The following is a 20718-nucleotide window of genomic DNA, read 5'->3' on the forward strand; positions in this document are numbered from 1 at the left end:
ATGACTTAAAAAAAGTTTTTAAACCAGACTCCTAATAGACATTTAGTTCAGAGAGACCTGAAACCTGAATTTTTTTCCAACATAATTGCAAATACTCTTATTGCTTGAAATTAACAAGTATAGTAGAAAATTTTGCCTGGTAGTCATTTTTCAACTTTCTGATAAATGCTCAGATTTTTTTCTTTAGGAACTCTCCTATTCTCCTATCCCAAGTAACTTTTAGTCCACATCGTTCTCACTGATGACCCAGGACTGGTCAATGACTAATGCTTAGACCTTTTCCTTAAACAGTTGGGAAGGAAAAGCTCTTTCTATGGAGGAACTAAACTGGGAGGATGTAAGCTTAGTGTCCAGAAGTTATCATTAAAAATAAGTGGCTAGAGACATAGAGGGACGGTACCTGAAAAACATTTAACTGCCTGGATCTAGCTTTTCCCTGAGTGAGTATACATCTGAACTTCTCATTTCTAAGAATCAAACATTTTTAGAAATCATTTGAAAAATTACTATTACAATGAAATCTTTAATTCACTAATTTGCTTGTCTATCTACACTGAGGACTAAAGAAACATAGCAGGGTATTCCAACACCACAAGAGATAACAATGCAAATGATTACAACTCACACTAAAGCAGGAAAATCTGGCAGTGGAGCAGCTTCCAATAATATTCTCAGCCCAGACTGTACTTGTTCTCTATTATCTGACGTTAAAGCAAAAGCCAAAGGAGTAATCAAACGTGGGTCCTAAATAAATCAGACACCAAAAAAGAAGCAGCAGAAAGAATAAACGATGTCAGCTCTTTTAGATATGAGGTGAGTAAATATATCTGAATCTTAATTCTAGGCAAATTCTAAAATGTTTCTAATGTTTGAATATATTACAGTCTATATTATAATATAGTTTGAATATATTATACCTTGTTAAAGCTGTTTACACTGCCATGTAATCGATACGAACACTAGTTTAAAAAAAACCTGGCAAAGGTTTTGAATGCTTTCAAATGTGCCTATAAAAATTATAACTTACATATTTTCATGGATTAAAAAACCGACAACTGACTGATGTGTAGAATTAATGTTTTTCCCAAGCTATCATTTAAAAGAAAAAAATGGCCAATCACTTCCAAATTAAGGCCATAAAATAAAAAGTAAAATTCAAATTAAATTAGAACATTTAAATTTAAAGAACAAAAAAATACTTACTTCAATCATTCATGTCAGTAAATATTTTACATTAGTATTGTAAGTCCCAAGTCATCAACATATATCTAAAATGTCTGCGACCAGAAGTGTTTCAAATTTCTGATTTTTTTCAGATTTTAGAATATTTATATATACTTACTGGTTGGGCATCCCTAATTCAAAAATCCAAAATGCTTCAGTGAGCATTTCCTTTGAGTATCACCTTTGAGCCTCATTTTGGTACTTAAAACATTTTGTTTTTTGGAGCATTTCAGATTTTCAAATTAGGGATGCTCAACCTGTATTATGAAAAACATATCTTAAATAATGGACAAAACATCAGTTTGACTCCTTTAAAAAATACATTGAGATATTGGTGAAGAAAATATTAAAATATAAATCCCTTATAATTAAAATGTTGAGTACCTTGTAGGTACTTGAGCATAATCTAATGTCATAGAACTGTGATAAGAACAGAGCTTTATCTCCAAAACCCTCAGTGGTAAGCCTCATTATTTCCAGTTCGTAGTCGAGGAAATTGAAGTTGAGAGAGGTGAAATAACTTACTCAAATCTGTACTAAGAACTAGTAGAGTCAACATTTGAACTCAGTCCCTTAAACATGTTCTCAAAACATACCAGTGGTCCCTGCCTAAGGTTTCAGTTTTGGCTTCTACACTGTCTACATAGTCACTAGAGCCATCTCTGTTAAGCTACTATAGTAACTTAATTCACACATTTTTATTAAACATCTGTTGTAAAGGTAGGTGCTGTAGATATCAAGGTAGATATTATTACACAAAGTTTTTAAGAGGCCAATGTTTTGGACTAGTCTCCTACACTATGCTTTAGCAGACCAGACCAAACCAGAAAGGAGTCACTTGGATGAGTGCCATGTAACCAAACTGCACTTTGAAATGGGCCAGTTTTCCCCAAAACCAGGAGACTTCAGTCAACCTGAGTCAGTGTAATAAGGAACCCCCCTTTATTATAACTCTATAAGAAAAGTAACTTTGGAATGACCAATCTGCTTTCAGTTCCCTATTTGTGCTTTCTTCAGCCTTTTTCGGGTCTATAAAGTCAACTTTCTCTGCTTAGCCCAGGGGAATGATTCATTCTATTTTATAGAATGAGGCTGCCAAATTCTAGAATCACAAATAAAAGTCAGTTAGAACTTTGAACTAAATTTGTTGTACTTTGTCTTTTGATAACATCTAGAGATCTTATTCAGCTACTATCATCATTGAAATTCGTGACTTAGCTATTTTCTGCACAGCCCTTCTAATTATCACAATCAAGTCCTTTTCTTCCAACTGTCTCCCTATCCCCTTAATACCCTACATCAACCCTAACCAAAAACAAAAACCCTAAAACAAATACCACTCTTCCTCCAACGCCAACAGAAACAAATGAAGAAATGTACAACACAAGAAAGGAAAAGGCTGAGGAAGCAGCACTATTGTGAACATTCTCTACATTAGTGTCATGAGCACGTATGTTCAATTCCTGTGAAAGTATATAAAATAACTGTGCAATGAGACTATTATAACTGCTTAAAACAACAACTTTAAACATTCTTCTCAATGTCAATTCAGAGAGTTATCTTCTAAAGATTAAGAACATTAAAACAGAAACTTATATTAGGACCATTTTTGTATGAATAAACTTCAATGTTTGAAGAGTTTAAACTCACCTGAAGGATTTTGTAGAAGCTTACTTCCATACCAGGAACCAAAGGTTTAAGTTTGTTAATCAAATCAAGAGTTTTCAAAATTACATCAGCAGCAAGTTTGCTTTAAAGATAAGTCATATTTAAATTAGATAATTGAAAAATTTCTTAAAGCTTGTTTCTGTCCAAAATTCTAAAGAAAATGAAAAATCCAACACTTTTGTTTTTAAAATTCAAGATGATAAAGTCTTGTATCTATTGAGAAGTAAAAATCTCAAAGCAATCAACATTCTTATAACTCAAGACCCAAAGAGAGCAAACTGGCACTAATAGCCTTAGTTTAGACAGTGTTTCTTTTACTACCAACATGCTTCAACTTTCTGTTTCAAGTAAGTAGTAGTTTTGAAATACAGTCCATTTAATTCTTAGCTTTGTTACTAGAATATCAACAATAGATGGTAACCTTAGGCAATATAGAATATCTAATATGTAATGAATGAATTATACTAGGTCATGTTCTGAGTTTTGTACCTGAAAGGAGTATACAAATATAAAAAAAGATAATTCTTACTCTAAAGGTGCACAATTAGTGACAATTGTGACATTTGTGGAAACAGAAACAAATCATAGTGTCTAGCACTTAGTAGGTCCTCAATATTTATTAGATGGACTTAATTCATGGGGGGGTATAAAATAATATCTTATTACCATCAGTGAAAATCCATCATTAACCATAATTCCTGACTTGCTAAGGAAGGAGAATTGTCTGTTATTAAAAAACCTTCAGCAGTGACTGATTTCCTTGTAATAAAAAGACCCTTCTGTTTTTTCATGCTTTTCATTTTAAAAAGTAAAATTATAGCTAATTACTGAGGCAATGTCAAAAAGGAGCTCCAGAAATGTTCAGAACCCTTAGATAATTACAGTAAGTTAAAACAAGACAAAACTAACCTAAACAATAAAAAACAACAAATTTAACATTTCTTCAAAAAGCATACAATCTACAAATTGAATGAATTTACAAAAAATTCATTATGAAAATATGTTTGTTAATCTGTTATACCTTAAGTTATAACCAAAGGATGGTCCGCCAAAAGGATGAGAATCACCACATCTTTTGATTTTTTACTGCCTTGCCATTTTGTCATTAGAGTTCATATACTCACCATAATTCCGAATCTGCAACCTTTGTTCCAAACCCCAGGTCAATCTTGCCATATGTAAACTGTTGTTCTATAAGAGTGGTACACTTGACAGTTGTCAGGATTTTTGCAATGTGCATTTTTAGTGTATCATCTCCACAGAGAGGTAAGTTTTGTTAAGACATACAACAAAAAAATTCTCACTTTATGTGTAAAAGGTAACATTCAGGATGATTTCACACAAATTATATCATTACTGTTGTCCAGTATAATTACTGTTAAATTAGCTCAATAACAGACAAGGAAATTGAAACTCACACAATTTAAATGAGTAGTAAGTGTTAAGAGATGGACTGGCACCAAAAGTTTCTGACTCAATGGTTAAAACAGTGAGGATATCTCTCCATTGGATGTCTGGTTTTTGTTAGCAAGAATCTCAATGGTTCAATAAATATGTATTGAATAAGGGGAAGTTGTTTTGTCATATTTGTATATTATAAATTAATGTAAATAGCAGCTATTTAAAAAGGGCCAAGCTGTGGTCTAATTCAATAAGAAGGCCCCACTTTAATAATTATAAATATCTCTAAGGTCAAGCAATCATGTATCCCTACTGCAGTGGTTTTCAACTTTGGCTGCATGTTAGAATCACCTGGGTAGTTTAAACAATCACAAACAAAAAAGCCAACACGCAAACACACACCACCTAATGATTTCAGGGTTTCACATCACTCCACTTAAATCAGGATCTCTTGAAGTAAGGTTCTGCATCGATTTTCTCTTTTTTTTTTTTTAACATGTTCTCCAGGTGATTTTACATAGGAAATCAGGGTTGAGAATCACGGCTTTAAAGGAAGAAAATTAAGGAGCAGTACCTTAGAAGAGGATATTAAACAAGGTTGAGTTTGCTCTAGGACAGAGTAGAACATATTCTTGTTGCGCTGAGATACAAGGAAACCTGACTAGATACATTTAAGAGATCTGGTTGAGATACAGTGGCTCTTTACTCATAGTAAAAAAGTATTAATGAAATATTTTAAAATTGGGACTTGGACTTCTTAGCAACTCAGAATTAGTTGGTCTATGAAAAAGTAAACACAAGGAAGACCTAGAAAATCAGTATATAGAATTAGTGAAACTAATTGTTCAAGGTTTCTTTTTAAATGAATGAATTTGTGTTGACATACTTGTCTTTTCTTATAACCATTATTAAAGCAATCATGAAGGCTTTATTTTGAAAACATACGGTAAAACAACTGAGCTAAAATCATGACAACTCTATCAGTATTTCTTTATCCACGAATACACATCACTAAAAAAATGGCACTACTAATCGTCCAGGGGAAATAATTAGCATTAGGCAGAAAACAGTAACAAGGAGTAACAGAATAGTTATTTTAAAATTTACCACCAAATGTCAAATTGTGATATAAATGTTAAAATAAAGCTTCAACAGCATTTTTAAAAATATACCTTAGCTTAAAAGTTTCACACAGAAAAATAAGGAAAAAAAATCATGGATCTTTTTCAGACTCATTGAGAATTTTTTCTACAGTTCAAATTTTAGTTCAATAATTCTAGATAAATAGCATAAAGTGACAAATTACAGTGACAAAGTGACAAATAAAGACAAAATGCAGTGAATGCAATACTAGAAAAAAAAGAATGGTTAGTTATATAGTTTTCATGTTGATGACAGTAAAGGATATTTAACAAAACTTCAATGGCCTTGGCAATCCTTTCACATTTTTTTCTTATTAAAGCCTCATCCAGATTTTGTTCTGTGAACTGAAGTTGATCAAGGATTGTAGGCAGCAGAAGGGTGACAAAACGATCAGCTGAGGAACAGTTAGCAGCATCTATGACATCCTGGAGAATTATCCATCACAAATGATTAAAAACAAAAATGGAATATACAATACAGAAATAGTCATCACTGAACTCTAACACTCTCTTTAAATTTTTTATATTTCCTTCAATATGCCATTGACTTAAGTCTCTTGTGAATAAATTTTTATTTAAAATTTATACTTTTATTCAGTTTTGAGGGCTATGGCTTTTTTCTCAAATTAGTAAGGTTTTACAAATAAGACCTTCTTAAACAGACTTTGTGATTTAAAAATTATTCTAAACTAAAAGTATTTACTGAAAACAAATATCCTGAATCTGCTAAAATTATAATAATTACATAATAGACACTGGTCTTAATAGTTTATAACCACAAATAATTTCCATCAAGATCCTCAAAGGGCTTTTTAAATGTTAAAACTGATTGTTAAATAATCAAGACCAAGATAAAATAGAAAATTTTGTGCATAACTCTTAATGAACATATTTAATCACTTCATACACATATTTGTATATAAGATCCAGTTATGCGAAGGGAAATACTTTCAGGAGATATTGGGTTAGAGAGAATGGACTTATAAACACGGAGAATAGTAGAGAATACTAAATTGCCCAGATAGTAAGATCTACCAGAATGTGGAGTTTTGTCTGTATCTTAAGTGCCTAGCACATTATCTGGCATGCTCTACTCCATATCACTGACTGAATCCAATATGCCTCTATTATCCATTCAATGGCCTAATAAATAATAATAATAATAATAATAATCCATGCAATGGCATCTATTGCAATAGAGAGACAATGCAACTATTCAAAGTAGTCATGCAACAAATTATATAAATCTTTTTAATATCTTTACTTATTACACTGAAATGAGCACTATATATACATAAACTATTCAGTGAAAAAAAGAAAACACGAATATATATGACTGGTAGAAAAAAACTTAGCATGTCTAGTATGACTGTTAGTAATTGAGATGTTTTCCTCAAGTGTATGAACTGGAAGTTTACTAAGAATGTTTTTGAAGACAAATTGTTAATTGAGAGTCACAAAAGTAGAAAAGTCAATCTGTCAGTCATCCTATTACCTCAAATATTTCCTTGAACAACTCCAGTGCTAAAACAGAACAGTTTTCTGATCCGTCCAAAGGCTGGCTTAACCAGCGCAGTAAAGCCACAGTAGGTTCTAAACATTTAGTATGGCTTCCCAGAGTGGCGCTGCCAGGTGGAGACTGTTCAAACATCATCTGAGTGAGCACATGGCGCAGCTGAGTCACTGAACAGAAGGCAAGAAGTAATTCTAAAACCTGTGCAATATAAAGTCTTCATTAAACATCAATTTCATTGGACTTTAATATACAAAGCAAGTGTATGATGAAGCTGAAAATGCTACATATTTTAAAGAAAATACTCTAAAACAAAACTTAAAAGTTTTTTCTTTCAATATTATTTTTCAAATGTGTGAATAGATTCCAGAAGGTTACAAAATGAACTTATTAATGGTGCTTACTCCTGATAAGCAGGACTGTGAGAACCTCAGAGGAAAGGTCAACTTCAACTAATGTTAAACTCCTCCCACTCCTTCCATAGTACTTAAATTATTTTTAAACACAAACCTGTTTTGCTTATACATGACCAAAAAAACCCTAAAAAATAAAATTAGAATTAAAAATACTTGTTATAATCCTAAAATTCAATAACTGCTATAAAGGATACTGTAGCACAGAATATAAAACCTTCAGGATGGTTATTTCCACACTGCATGCTGTTGGCATTACGATCCTTAGCTCTCCTACTGTACCCCATTTTTCCTCTACTTTATAAACTGGGCCTTATACCATAACATCCACCATCAACCTGTTTATTAGATGTTAAGATAAATTACACTTCATTTCACATACTACCAACCTATCACTAAAAAAAAAATTTTTTTGTTAAGATCTCCTTGCCTCTCTACTTATTTCCAGACTTTTAAAAAGTCTGTTTCTTACAAATGATATATAATTGGGATTTGTGTTTTGATCAACTTGATAGTATCTGAATTTAAGAGAATCCAGTCCATTAGCATTTACTGTAACAAATGATAATCTTTAATAAATATAAACTGTAGTACAGTCATGTGTCACTTAGTGATGCATATGTTGCTTAATGCATCATTCATTTTGTTGTGTGAACATGAGTGTACTTATACAAACCTAGATGGTAGAGTCTACTACGTCCCTTTATTGCCCAGGGGCTACAAACCTGTACAGAATATTACTGTACTAAATACTGCAGGCAACTATAACACAATTGTAAGTACTTGTGTATCTAAACATAGAAAAATACAGTATAAAAGATTAAAAACGGTACACCTATATAGGATACTTGCAGGACTGGAAGTTGCTCTGGGTGAGTTAATGACTGAGTAGTGAGTGAATGTAAAGGCCTAGCACATTACTGTATATTGCTGTAGACTTCATAAAGACTGTATGCTTAAGTCACACAATTTTTTAAAATTTCTCTAATAAATTAACCTTAGCTTACCATAACTTTTTAACTTTATAAGCGTGTCCATTTATAAAGTTTTTGACTCTTTTGTAGTAAGAGAAACACACTGTACGGCTATATAAAAATACTTTATTTACATCTGTATTCTACCAGTTGTTTTTCTATTTTTAAAATGTTGGTTTTTTCTTTTAAAACTTTTTTTGTTAAAAACAAAGACACAAACACATACATCAGCCCAGGTCTACACAGGCCCAGGGTAATCAATACCACTTCCACCTCCACATATTGTCCCACTGGAAGGTCTTCAGGGGCAATAACACACAGAGAGTTGTCATCTCTAATAACAACAATACCTTCTTCGAGAATAGCTCCTGAAAGACCTGCCTGGCTGTTTTACAGTTAACTTTTTATAAGTAGAAGCACACTCTAAAATAACAAAGAATAAGTGGTAACACCCTTATCAAAATACTATGTACTGTACACAATCTTAGTATGTGCTATACTTTTATACAGCTGGCAGTTCAGTAGGTTTGTTTACACCAGCATCACCACAAAGACACGTAATGCATTGCACCACCATGTTAGAATGCCCATAATGTCATAGACAATAAGAAGTCTTTGTCTGTCATTGACTAAAACGTCATTACATAATGTATATTTATTTTTGAATAGGCAATACATTCACCTGGTTCAAAAGACAAACCCTGTAGGCAAGTAATGTTACCAATTGTTTGTGTATCTTACCAGATGTCTGTTATAAACATACAAGCAGATAGCTTTCCATATACACTAGTTTTCTTTTAATGTACACATATAAAAGTAAAAAAACTAATTACTAGTGCAGAGTTAGATGACTTTCCCAAAATGAACATATTCCCCTGTTGATGGCATTTGGGTTATCATTGTTACCTATTAGGAGCAGTACTACATTTTGCACACATGTATACAATTCTTTGTGATAAATACCTGTAAGTGAGATTTCTGGGTCATAGTTTATACATATGCCCAGTATTAATAGATACCAGTTTTCATAATTGGTTGTACCATGAGTACTAAATGAGAGTTATGGTATGTTTGCTATTTTCCTTATTTTTCATTTTAATCAACTGGTGGGTGTCAGATGGTATCATACTACCGTTTAAATCTGCATTTCCCTGAAGATTGATAAAGTGGTACAATCACTTCATGTTTATTGACCAATTCAACTTTTTTGCTCAAGTATCTGTTGGGCTCTGTGTTTTTTCTGATATATACATACAGCATAGAAAAATAATACATTTTGGATAAGAGTCCTTTGTTACATATATGCATTGTAGTTATCTATTCCCATTCTTTGACTTTTCATTCTTTTATTAGTGGTCTCTTCATGAATAGAAACTTAATTTTAATGTAGCCCAACTTACAGACTTTTCTACTGCATAGTTAGTGCTTTTGTTTCCTGTTTAAGAAAATCATTGTCTACCCCAAGGCCATGACGATACTCTGTTAGGTGATTCTTCTAAAACCTTCATTATTTTTACTTTTCACATTTAAATCTACAACCTGTCTTATACTGATTTTTGCATTTGGTATGAGGTAAGGGGTCAAGATTCAGTTTTTCCCCATATGTATATTCAATTGACCCAGTGTCATTTATTGAAATGACCATACTTTCAAGACTCTACTGTTGTCAATCAGGAGACCATATGCTATGAGTTTGGTTCTGCTCCATTCTGTCCCACTGGGCTATCATTATGACAAAATATTGCACTGTCTTTAGACTAATCCCCTAAGCACCTGACATTTTAAAAAATCAGTAAATAGCATCATTTAAAAACTTCATGTTCTATTTGTCGCGAAAATATAAATAAAACATATATTTACTGATCTCGTATCCAGCCAATTTGTTAAATAGATTCACTTAATTTTTATAATGATTTCCACAGATTTTAGATTTTCTACACTCTCATGTCATCTGAATAGTGAGTTTTATTTCTTCCTTTCCAATCTCTGTACCTTTTTACTTTATCTTGCCTTATTGGGCTGGTTGGGACCACCAATACTAAGCTGAACATCACTGGTGATAATGGACATTCTTTTCTTATTCCTTATCTTGAGGAAAGCCTTCAATAATTTGCCACTTAAAAAGATGATGCAGTAGATTTTAGGTAATTACTCTATCAGGGAAAGGAAGTTACAGTTTATTCCTAGTGTGCTAATCTTTATCATGAATAGGTATTAAATTTTATCAAATGCTATTCCACCTTTAATGAGATAATATAATTTATCTGCCTTTTTGTTAATGTGGGAAATTATATTAATTTCTAAATGTTAAACCATCTGTGCATTCCTGGAATAAACCTCATTTGGTAATAAGACATGATCGTTTTTATGTCTCACTGATTTTGATTTGCTAATGTTTTGTTTAGAATTTTTGCAATATGTTCATGAAAGATATTGAGCTATAATTTTCATTTGTTGTAGTATCCTTGTCAGGTTTTGCTATCAAGGTTATACTGGCCTTATAATCAAAGACACTATATACTATTATATATTTAAAAAGACACTCAACTGTATCTTCCCCACCAAGATGTATTTTGATTTCACTGCTCCCCACTTCTATCATAACGTGAATTATTTTTTACTTTAAAAAATTAAGTTTTAAGTTTTTATTTATTTTTATTTTTTACTTTTCCATTCTCTTTCCGATTTTGATACCCATAGAATGCTTCTACTCCCCTGTGCTACCTGACCTCCTAAATTCCCTGAGATTGTTTAATACCTTTAGATTCGATTATTAGATTTTTCCCTTGCTGTGTTTCTATTCCAATAATCCTTATTTAGCACTTATATTACAGATTCCTAGCCACTTTATTAAGATCCATTTAGACACTAACTAGAAATAGTTCTCATATTGCATGAGAGTCACTTCATTAAGATCCATTTAGATACTAATTAGAAATAGTTCTCATATTGCATATGAGAAAGGAATTTAGAAATTCTAGGGTTCAAAATAAAAAGAAAATATTGTTAAGTAACAAATTTTGTACTGTTTCAACCTTTCTACCATCTTTTAGATCATTGTTGCAAATGATTAGTTCAGTCATTCTAATTTTTTTCTTCTGCAAAAACCTATAAGGTAAAGGCTGACCTGGAAAAGTCCTGCTTCACAACAGACACAAAAGTCACTTGCAGGAGGATTACAGATCTACACGTGAAAGTTAAAAAAAAACTAGGAAGCTTTTAGAGGAAAACAATGGAGTCCATCTTTGTGACTTTGGAATAGGCCAAGAGTTCCTAAATGGAACACAATAAACACTAAATTGATCTATGTTAAAATCAAGGCACCATTAGGTGAGTAAAAAGGCAACTCACAGAATGGAAGAAAATATTTGCATGTTATATACCCTTCAAAAGACTCCAAAATAACTCTTCCTACTTATAAGTAAAAGACAATGCATTAAACAAATGAGCAGGAGACATAAACAGGCACGTCAAAGAATATACAAATGACAAATGAATATATAAAATGATATTTTTACTAATAAAATTTTAATTTAAATTATAATGCAATACTACTGTATAGCCATTAGAATTGCTAAAATGAAAAAGTGAAAAATATCAACTGCTGGCAAGAATGCAGACTGATCAAATATTCATACACTGGTCCAACTGACTTTTTTTGAAAACTGTTTCATAGTGCCTACTGAACATATATATATCCTATGACATAGTGATTCCACTCCTAGATATAAAGCTAAGACAAGCATGTCCATAAGCTCACCAAAAGACATGCAGAAAACGGTAAATGCAGGTTTCTTCGTAACAGCTGATGTTTATAAACAAAAGAACACCAATTGTGCTCCTTTCCTCCTGGGGGCCCAGTGTGCAATGGCTGCAAACAGCTGCCTCATTGGTAGTGTACACAGCCTGTTGCTTGTATGGGCTGGCCTAAGAAACCTAAGAGACAGCCCTTTCCAATGTACATTCATGTCTCTGATCTCCTGCTGTCCCCCATCTAGGCCTCGGAAAGGTATTACACAAGGTGTTTTTGGAAAACCCCCAGGGCACAGTGGCCAGGGTTCACAGCGGCCAAGTCATCATGTCCATCCACACAAATCTGCAAGATAAGGAGCATGCAACTAAGGCCCCATGCAGGGCCAAGTTCAAGGTCCCTGGCTGCCCAAAGATCCACATCTCAAAGTGGGGCTTTACCAAATTTAATGTGGATAAATTTGAAGACATGGAGGCTGAGAAGTGACTCATCCCAGATGGCTGTGAGGTCAAATACATCCCAAAATGTGGCCCCCGGACAAGTGGTGAGCACTACATCCAAGAGGGCGTTCACTGTAATGTCCCCTTACTCATGCTCACCAATAAATCATACTCCCTGTCCAAAAAAAGAACCAATCTAGCAATCTACAACTATATGAAGCGAGTGAATCTCATCATATTATATTGAACCAAAGAAAGTCTAGACAGAAAATATATGTATTATATGCTTTTATTTACATAAAGTTCCAAAATATATATGTATATATACATACATATACACATATATGTATGCTGTTAGAAGTCAGTGTAGTGGTTAGAGCAGTTACCCTTGGTAAAGTAAGGAATATGAAGGGGTAGGTACTGACTAAAAGGGACCACAAATACTGGTAACATTCTACATCCTGATCTAGACACTGGCAACATAATTATGTCCATATTATAAAAATATAGAGAGTCTGTGCATTTGGATTTTTCTGCATTTTACAGTTTTTTAAAAGTTTAAATGAAAAATCATGTTTTTACATACCTTTGAAGAGGAATCAGGATCCTTTCCATTAAGAAGACCTAATACTTGATTAAGACATGAAGAAAAGTGCTCATATCTAGGTTTAAAATAAAAATATACATCAAATGATAATTATAAAATTGATATATCAAAAGGGATTTATCTACAAGATAAACATAAAATTTATGTGTATTTTCTTTCATCTATTTATTTGGGCTTCTAATATAGAACACACTCTTGTAAAGTTTATACTTAAAACTTGTAATATATCTTATAATTACGATATACATAAATTGGCTCTGTCATTTATTAAAACAGTGATTCATGTGGCAATAAATAAATCATTAAAATTTTCAGTGCCTCAATTGCTGTATTTTTTTAAGACTGTGTTCACTTTATGTAAAAATTCAAAGGACAGAAGAATATCCTAATAAATTATACAGCTACTTTTTATAAAGCACCTAAAATTGCCAGGCATTAAATTAGTCTCTGCAAATAAAGAAGTAAGGGGCAGCAACTCATGTTACACAACTCCAAGAAGTATTGAGGTACCCCTAGCATTATACTCTATGTGACTGATGTATCCTAGATTTGGGAGATGGTGCCCTGACAAGGAGATCACAGTCTGAAGATGAAGGAGAAGGACAGAAAGAGATAATATAAGGTAATATAAAACACAGTGATATCATGGAGGAATGTATGGGACACTATGGAACAAAGAATATTGTCTCAGTATTAAACCCAGACTTGAGTCTTAAAAACAAAATATAAAGGAGAAAGCATTCCAGTCTTACAGAGGGAATACTCTAGAGGAAATAGCACATGGATACATGAAAGGGCATTTCTAGTAAGCTGGAAGTTCTATTTATTGTCTGATATGATTAGACAAAAAAACAAAATGTATGAAGAAATAAGGTTGAGAGGTTGTTAGGAAACAGATTTTGAAGGGCTATACTGAAAATTTGGATATTCACCTTGAATGCAATGGTAGGTCAAAGATTTTAAAAGGGACATCTGGTTGAAGAAAAAGTTTTGAGCATATTTATAAAGGGGAAGGATCAACTGAATAGGAGGCCCTGAAAAGAGAGGAGCAACAGCTTCAGAAAAGACAAAATGAGACAATCCATAGAGTAACAGTACATATTTATGAGTGAAACAGGATGAAACTAAGAATTTGGTATAAACATAGGTAAGTCTGTTAAGTGGCAAGGATTTGGGGGAGTTCCAATCAAATGGGGCTTGATTTAGATATTTTTTTTTTCTGTGAAACAAAGATAAGGTCATCTTCTGCATAAAAGGCAGCAAGAGAAAAATAAAAAATTTCAAAGACCAGTCGGGCCAGCAGCTCACGCCTGTAATCCCAGCACTTTGGGAGGCTGAAGCAGGTGGATTGCTTGAGGTCAGGAGTTCAAGACCAGCCTGGCCAACATGGTGAAACCCCTTCTCTAATAAAAATACAAAAATTAGGTGGGCATGGTGATGTGTGCCTGTAATCCCAGCTATGTGGGAGGCCGAGGCAAGAGAATCACTTGAACCCAGGAGGCGGAGGTTGCAGTGAGCCAGGATCACACCACTGCATTCCAGCCTGGGCAATAGAGTGAGACTCTGTCTCTAAATAAATAAATTTGAAGACCCATTGGAGGAAATGAGAAAGCTGACAAGTAAATATGAGAGGTCTGGCCCAGGTAAAGTTGTGTGATTTTCTCAAGCTCTAATTAGTAACTATGCAGTAAGTTTGACTTTGGAAGAGATTCAGGACAGAGTTATTGTTCAATGGCATACCAGATAAACAAGAGGAGTTGCCAGAGGTAATTCTGGGGTTCTATGATGGATAGAGTATAAAATAGGTAACAGAACTGAGAGATTTACAGAAGAAATGATTATGCAACCTCTTATTTATGCTAAACTGGATTATCTTTTAGTCTTCCAGAAGAGGTTTATTCAAAAGAATTTTTCTGTTTACTATGAAGATGCTGAATAAGCACTCTCTGGTGGCTAGAATAGATATACATGGATATTGGGAAAGTCTCACAACAGATGAAGGGAAGGCAGGTCATGGGAAGGCACTCTGGAAGAAACAGTTCACCTATCTAGAGGTTCCTAAGAAAAGAAAAAGTGAAATGCTAAAGTGAATGCTTCTTGGTTTTGCAAAAATCTGCTGAGCCATATGAACAGTGGTCGAGTTTGTCCTAGTGCTTAGCTTTTATTAAAATAAAACTGTTAGATTCTATGTTTCTTAAACATCACGGACTGTGTCTTCACAGCCTGTTGCTGCTAAGTGCCTGATCATAGGTGGAGCTCAGTAAATGTTTTCTTGTATGTGAAACTCTTTGAAACAATTTCAATTATTTCCTAATTTAGTATGACAAAGCAGCATAGGCCCCAGCAAAATTTAACTTAGAATGCAAAAAGGCCACAAGCTCGTTGGAACACAATTACTACCTGATCTTAAAACATAAATGATCATATGAAATATACTGAGATAGAAAGGACATATGAACATGTGTTCCTATTTTACCTATGAAAAGAGGCACACACCAAAGGAAACGTTATCCATTTTTATACAAAAAATAAAGACACAAACATAATGACATCAAAGTTCCAACACTATGTTTCATTTATTTATAATTTATGTAGAAATATTTTTATTGTCCCTATAATAAAAATATTCTTTCAAATAATCATAATGCTGCTTAAGTTTTAAAACTGGTTTTAAAATAAGTTAGCCAAGATGTCTATATTTTGGAGAATGGCACAACCCTATTGATCTAAAGCAAAGACTGAAATACACACATAGACAATGACTTTGTTATACTTTCCATTTCAGCATAGGAAAGAAAAAAGAGTGCGAGTAAAGCACATCAAAACATTTTCGTCTGGTAGACTCCAAGTCAGTAGACTTCAAGTTTACTATATTTTAAGAAGACAATTTCGTTTATAACCAATACATCTTGATTAAAAAAAAAAAAAAGTTCTAAAATTGACTGAAGTGAGTCATACCTGGTGAGATAATCAGCAATTTTAGGATTCTTAAGGAGATCCATCAGTAGGTCAACTGAATACTTTCTAGTTAGAGTGCCATCACCGTTTATGAGAATATTAAATATTAGTTGAAAAGTCTGATGAATATTTCGAGCATGGAATAGCTTAAGGACAAATTAGAAAAGCATATTATATAAAAAATTAAGTTGACACCATCCTAAAAGGTAAAAATAAAAAAGTCTCAGTGACTTTTAAAATACAAGACTAGAAACTTCAGAATAAATTTGAAAAATCGTATTTACCTTTTCCCCCACCTCTTCATTTAATGTCAAACTGGATAATATTGAAAGCGCAAACACAACCACAGTTAAACTGCTATGGGCCAACAAGGTGATAAGAGTTCGATAAAAAGATTTCACATTACTCTGAGGAAAAAAAAGTTAAAAAATAAATTAGAATTATAAATTTTATATTTTGGTTTAAAAAGTATATCCTGCACAGAGTGGCCAAACTTTTTAAAACATCATTATCAACTCTATTAAATGATTCTTGCATTTAAAAGATAAATGTTTTACGGAAGACATTTAGATCAGAGATAAATTTAAATTCAAAAATTGTTATATACAGAGTACCCAGAGAAAAAAATAATTTGGTAAATGTGTGCAAATGAGTGGGAGATAAATATTTCCATAGTTTTGTCACCTTAGAATAAATAATTCAATGATGGTAAATCAGGGTGTCAATTTTAATAAAGGGATACATGCAGATTGGAAACAAAAGAGCTACCTTAAATACTGCAGGAAAAGTTGTTTAGCATTTGTGTTAACAAAAGAACTGTAATGAGGAACTCATAATTGTGGTGAAAGCAAAAAATATTCAGCAAACTTAAGAATTTGTTTTACATTACACACCGTGGAGCAGCAATTAACTTTGCCATATTTGCTGCTGATTATCATTTAGATTTAAGAGATTGCAGGTGTGAGCGAGATGGGTACTTTCTATATTGCTGACAGTCGTATAGATAGACACAATCTTAGTGAAGAACAGTTTCTACACATGGAACTATGAGCAAATGTTTATTCTTCCTTATATTTAAGTGTTTCCTAAATATGAACTTTTTTTTTCAATTCAGAAATTGAAAAACACACACTATACATACATGTGCGCGTGCGCGCACCCGCACGCGCGCGCGCACACACACACACACACACACACAGTAACTCCACCTACAAAGTAGGACCAGGGTAGAAAAATGTAGCACTTGAACAAGTGAGATATTAAATTTAAAATCAAACAGGTAATGCTGAATAGCACAGCAGGGAAATTGTTCACAAAGCACCTTAAAGAATCACTAACTTGCTGATTTAATATACTTTTTTTTTTTTAGGATGTAGTCTTACTCTGTCGCCAGGCTGGAGTGCAGTGGCGTGATCTCGGCTCACTGCAACCTCCACCTCCCGGGTTCAAGCGATTCTACTGCCTCAGCTTCTCGAGTAGCTGGGACTACAGGTGTGTGCCACCACGCCTGGCTAATTTTTTTTATTTTGGTAGAGATGGGGTTCATGATGTTGGCCAAGATGGTCTCGATGTCCTAACCTTGTGATCCGCCCACCTCGGCCTCCCAAAGTGCTGGGATTACAGGCGTGAGCCACCGTGCCTGGCCAATTTAATATACTTCTAAAAGTGATTCAGTTAAATTCATTTGTGTGTCTTCACTTATCACAAGTACTGTTGGTTCATACTGAGCACTAAACATGAATCTTTCTGTTGGAGTTGCCATTGATTTTGTGGAAACACAAGACTGAGGTAAATGGGACTGCCAGTGATGTGCCTCCCTTCTAAGAGCACAAAATAATTTAGTAATTCTTGTACTACTCAGTACTTTGGGATGCCATGTATTTTGGGATGTATTTTGGGATGTATTTTGGGATGTATTTTGGGATGCCATGCTAAGGAAAACTTAAGTATTTGCATTAACCATTAACACACAGCCTTCAATACAACATACAGGAAGGCTGAAGTGCTTCAAGTTATTTATATGTCAATCTGACTCTTAATTTTGATGGGTCAGCCGGTAAGACACAGAATCCTTGTTCAAATTTGTTTTAAAGAAAAAGATAAATACAATTTTCTTTAAGCAGAGAATCTACCATAAAACAACAAAATTAAAAAGAAATAAACTTCTTACCAATGTCTTTATGTGTGTTTGAACAGAAAGATTGTGCCGACAAAGATTTGCCAATAATCCTAGACAAGGCATTTTTAACTCATCTTCAGAAGATTGACTGTTGTTTTACATTAGTGTTTTGTTTAAAGAAAAAATAGTAAAAGAAAAAAAGCATTAACGTCATTCTAAGTCAAAATGATATAGTTAAGTTTATACTTTTCCTTTTTACAGGCCAAAAAAAAAAAAATCTAATTAACATGAGAAGCCAGGGAAACTCTAAACAGTATTGATCATTTATCTCTTGTTTTAAAACCAAATTACCCTATTCAATTCCATCATGAAAACCTGGAAATAACTGTCAGTGTGGACCACGTGCTGTTTCATCAGTATATTTTCCTACAAGAATAACTACACAATTTTCAGTTTCAGCAATTTTTTTCTGGCCAAATCAATTCAGTCCATACATTTTTCTTATGAAAATTAAAGCTGCTTTACAATTTTTTTCCTTTTTACATTTTTTCACCAATGAATGAGGTCACATACTTTTACAACTTTTGATCCTTAAAATCATCTGGGCAGAACAAATAAGAATCGGAGTCTCACTCAGTTTACATAGCTAGAAAATGTTATCTAAGAAAATTGATCTACCACATGGTTATAGTTTAAAAATAAACAAATAGACTATTTGGTTTTATATTTGATTGCATACTCACATGTGATCTATCAGGAACGTAATTAATTCATCTATATTGGCACCAGAATAGAAAATTTTGACATTATATGTTAACTTCTGTAGAAGTTGAATGCACTGAGAATAAGAAAACAGTTATAAATATAAACATATGAAAACATTGCCTGCTTAAAATAATGGACTATCAGACACATTCTGAGCATGTCCTTTTCCATTACCTAAAACAATTTTTTTAAAAAACACATATAAAGTAATGCAAGAACTTTAGGGCTCTTCTCTCAATTCACACATTTCTATGTATTCTGTCTCAGAACAGAGTTATCAACCTTGTTCACTTAGTCATCTTAAACTTGAATGCAGGTTGAAACACATGTAGTCCATCAATTAGAAGATACCCTTCTTCACATTTTATCATCTCTAAAACTGCATGTCAATTTAATTTGTGATGTTTTTCTTTCTTACAACTGATGACATTTTAGAGTCAATGAAATACGAACAGCTTTGAATCTATATTAAATAAACTATATCTATAGCTTTAATTTTTGTAGAACGTTTCCTCCACAGACTGAGACTAGATGCCAACTCACATTACAATTTTAATATAAATAGCTTATGTCTCAAAACACAGACATCTGTGTTTATAAGTCAAAGCAGTTACAATGTAGATTTGTTTTTCTTCAATAATGGTGCTAGAAATGGATAAGCTCCTCTTCTCTAGAAATATTTAAATTGTAGTATGTGTGCAACCAACTTTTAATCAGATGAACTGTGCCTAATTACGTAGTATTTATTACATAGCACATATACACTGTAAGTCAGCAGTTTATGACAGAAACTATCAATTTTGATCTGACAATAAGGAAAGGGGAATATACTGTGTGGGTGTGTATACCTGCAAAAACACCGAATCAGTGTGGCTGCTCCGACAAACCACTCCCGCCAGCACACTATTCAGATTATATGTATTCTGAAGACAATCTCTGGTTTCATTGTCTACAGCTGTAAGTTAAAATAAAATAGCACAAAATATATCATTTTCTTATAAGGTTTTCACAGATAATTCATACAGAATTTATTTCATATGACTTTATCATTTAAAAAGGTATGATATGGCTATTTTCTTTTCCATAACCCTCTAATTCAGAAATTCAAATGATTTCTCTATGTAAAATAAACTAGTATCAAAGAAAAAACTTTACACATTTGTAGCAAGCTTTTTCTTTGATACTAATTTATTTTAGTATCAAATTAAAATCTCTTACTTTGAATATTAAAAGATTGTCACTTTATGGTATATTTACACAATGGAATACTATTTGGCTATATAAAAGAATGCATGTCATTTGCAGCAACATGGGTGGAATGAAGGCCATTATGTTAAGTGAAATAAGCCAGACACAGAAAGAAAAATATTGCATGTATTCATTCATGTGTAGGAGCTAAAAAAGTTGATCTCATGGAAGTGGAAAACGACAGTTACCAGAGGCTGGGAAGAATATGGGTGAGTATGTGGTGATGGGAAGGGTGAGGAGGGGGAGCCGTTAGTGGGGGAGATGAAGACAGATTGGTTAATGGATATAAACACACAATCAGATGGAATAAGTTCTAATGTTTGATAGGAGAGTAAGGTGACTATAGTTAACACTGTATTGTATATTTCAAAATAGTTACAAGTGAAGACTTGAAATGTTCTAAATACATAGAAATGATAAATCTTTGTTTGTGATGGATATCCTAAATACCCTGAATTGATCATCACATACTCTATGCAGGTAACAAAATATCAT

The 20718-nt window shown here is 33.1% G+C and overlaps 1 protein-coding gene and 1 non-coding gene across 3 annotated transcripts in view; one reads left to right on the forward strand and one right to left on the reverse strand.

The window, feature by feature from the left end:
* The window catches only part of CIP2A (cell proliferation regulating inhibitor of protein phosphatase 2A), a 39711-nt gene that overhangs the window by 12760 nt on the left and 6233 nt on the right, over positions 1 to 20718 (reverse strand). Inside the window, exons 3-13 of one of the 2 annotated variants that reach the window (XM_025375907.1) lie at positions 19824 to 19930; positions 18954 to 19048; positions 18262 to 18358; positions 16376 to 16498; positions 16092 to 16237; positions 13113 to 13188; positions 6931 to 7149; positions 5702 to 5861; positions 4017 to 4158; positions 2875 to 2974; positions 626 to 744 (exon numbers count right to left, since the gene is read on the reverse strand). In XM_025375907.1, the coding sequence (XP_025231692.1) occupies positions 626 to 744; positions 2875 to 2974; positions 4017 to 4158; positions 5702 to 5861; positions 6931 to 7149; positions 13113 to 13188; positions 16092 to 16237; positions 16376 to 16498; positions 18262 to 18358; positions 18954 to 19048; positions 19824 to 19930 (1384 nt within the window). The remainder of the gene's footprint in view (positions 1 to 625; positions 745 to 2874; positions 2975 to 4016; positions 4159 to 5701; positions 5862 to 6930; positions 7150 to 13112; positions 13189 to 16091; positions 16238 to 16375; positions 16499 to 18261; positions 18359 to 18953; positions 19049 to 19823; positions 19931 to 20718) is intronic. The other variant, XM_025375908.1, reaches the window with a different exon arrangement.
* LOC112619913 lies at positions 12150 to 12284 on the forward strand. The gene has a single exon (XR_003118391.1). It is a non-coding gene; the product is annotated as a small nucleolar RNA SNORA70 (small nucleolar RNA).

Source organism: Theropithecus gelada, chromosome 2, assembly GCF_003255815.1.
Source record: "Theropithecus gelada isolate Dixy chromosome 2, Tgel_1.0, whole genome shotgun sequence".
In the NCBI taxonomy this organism is placed as follows: Eukaryota; Metazoa; Chordata; class Mammalia; order Primates; family Cercopithecidae; genus Theropithecus; species Theropithecus gelada.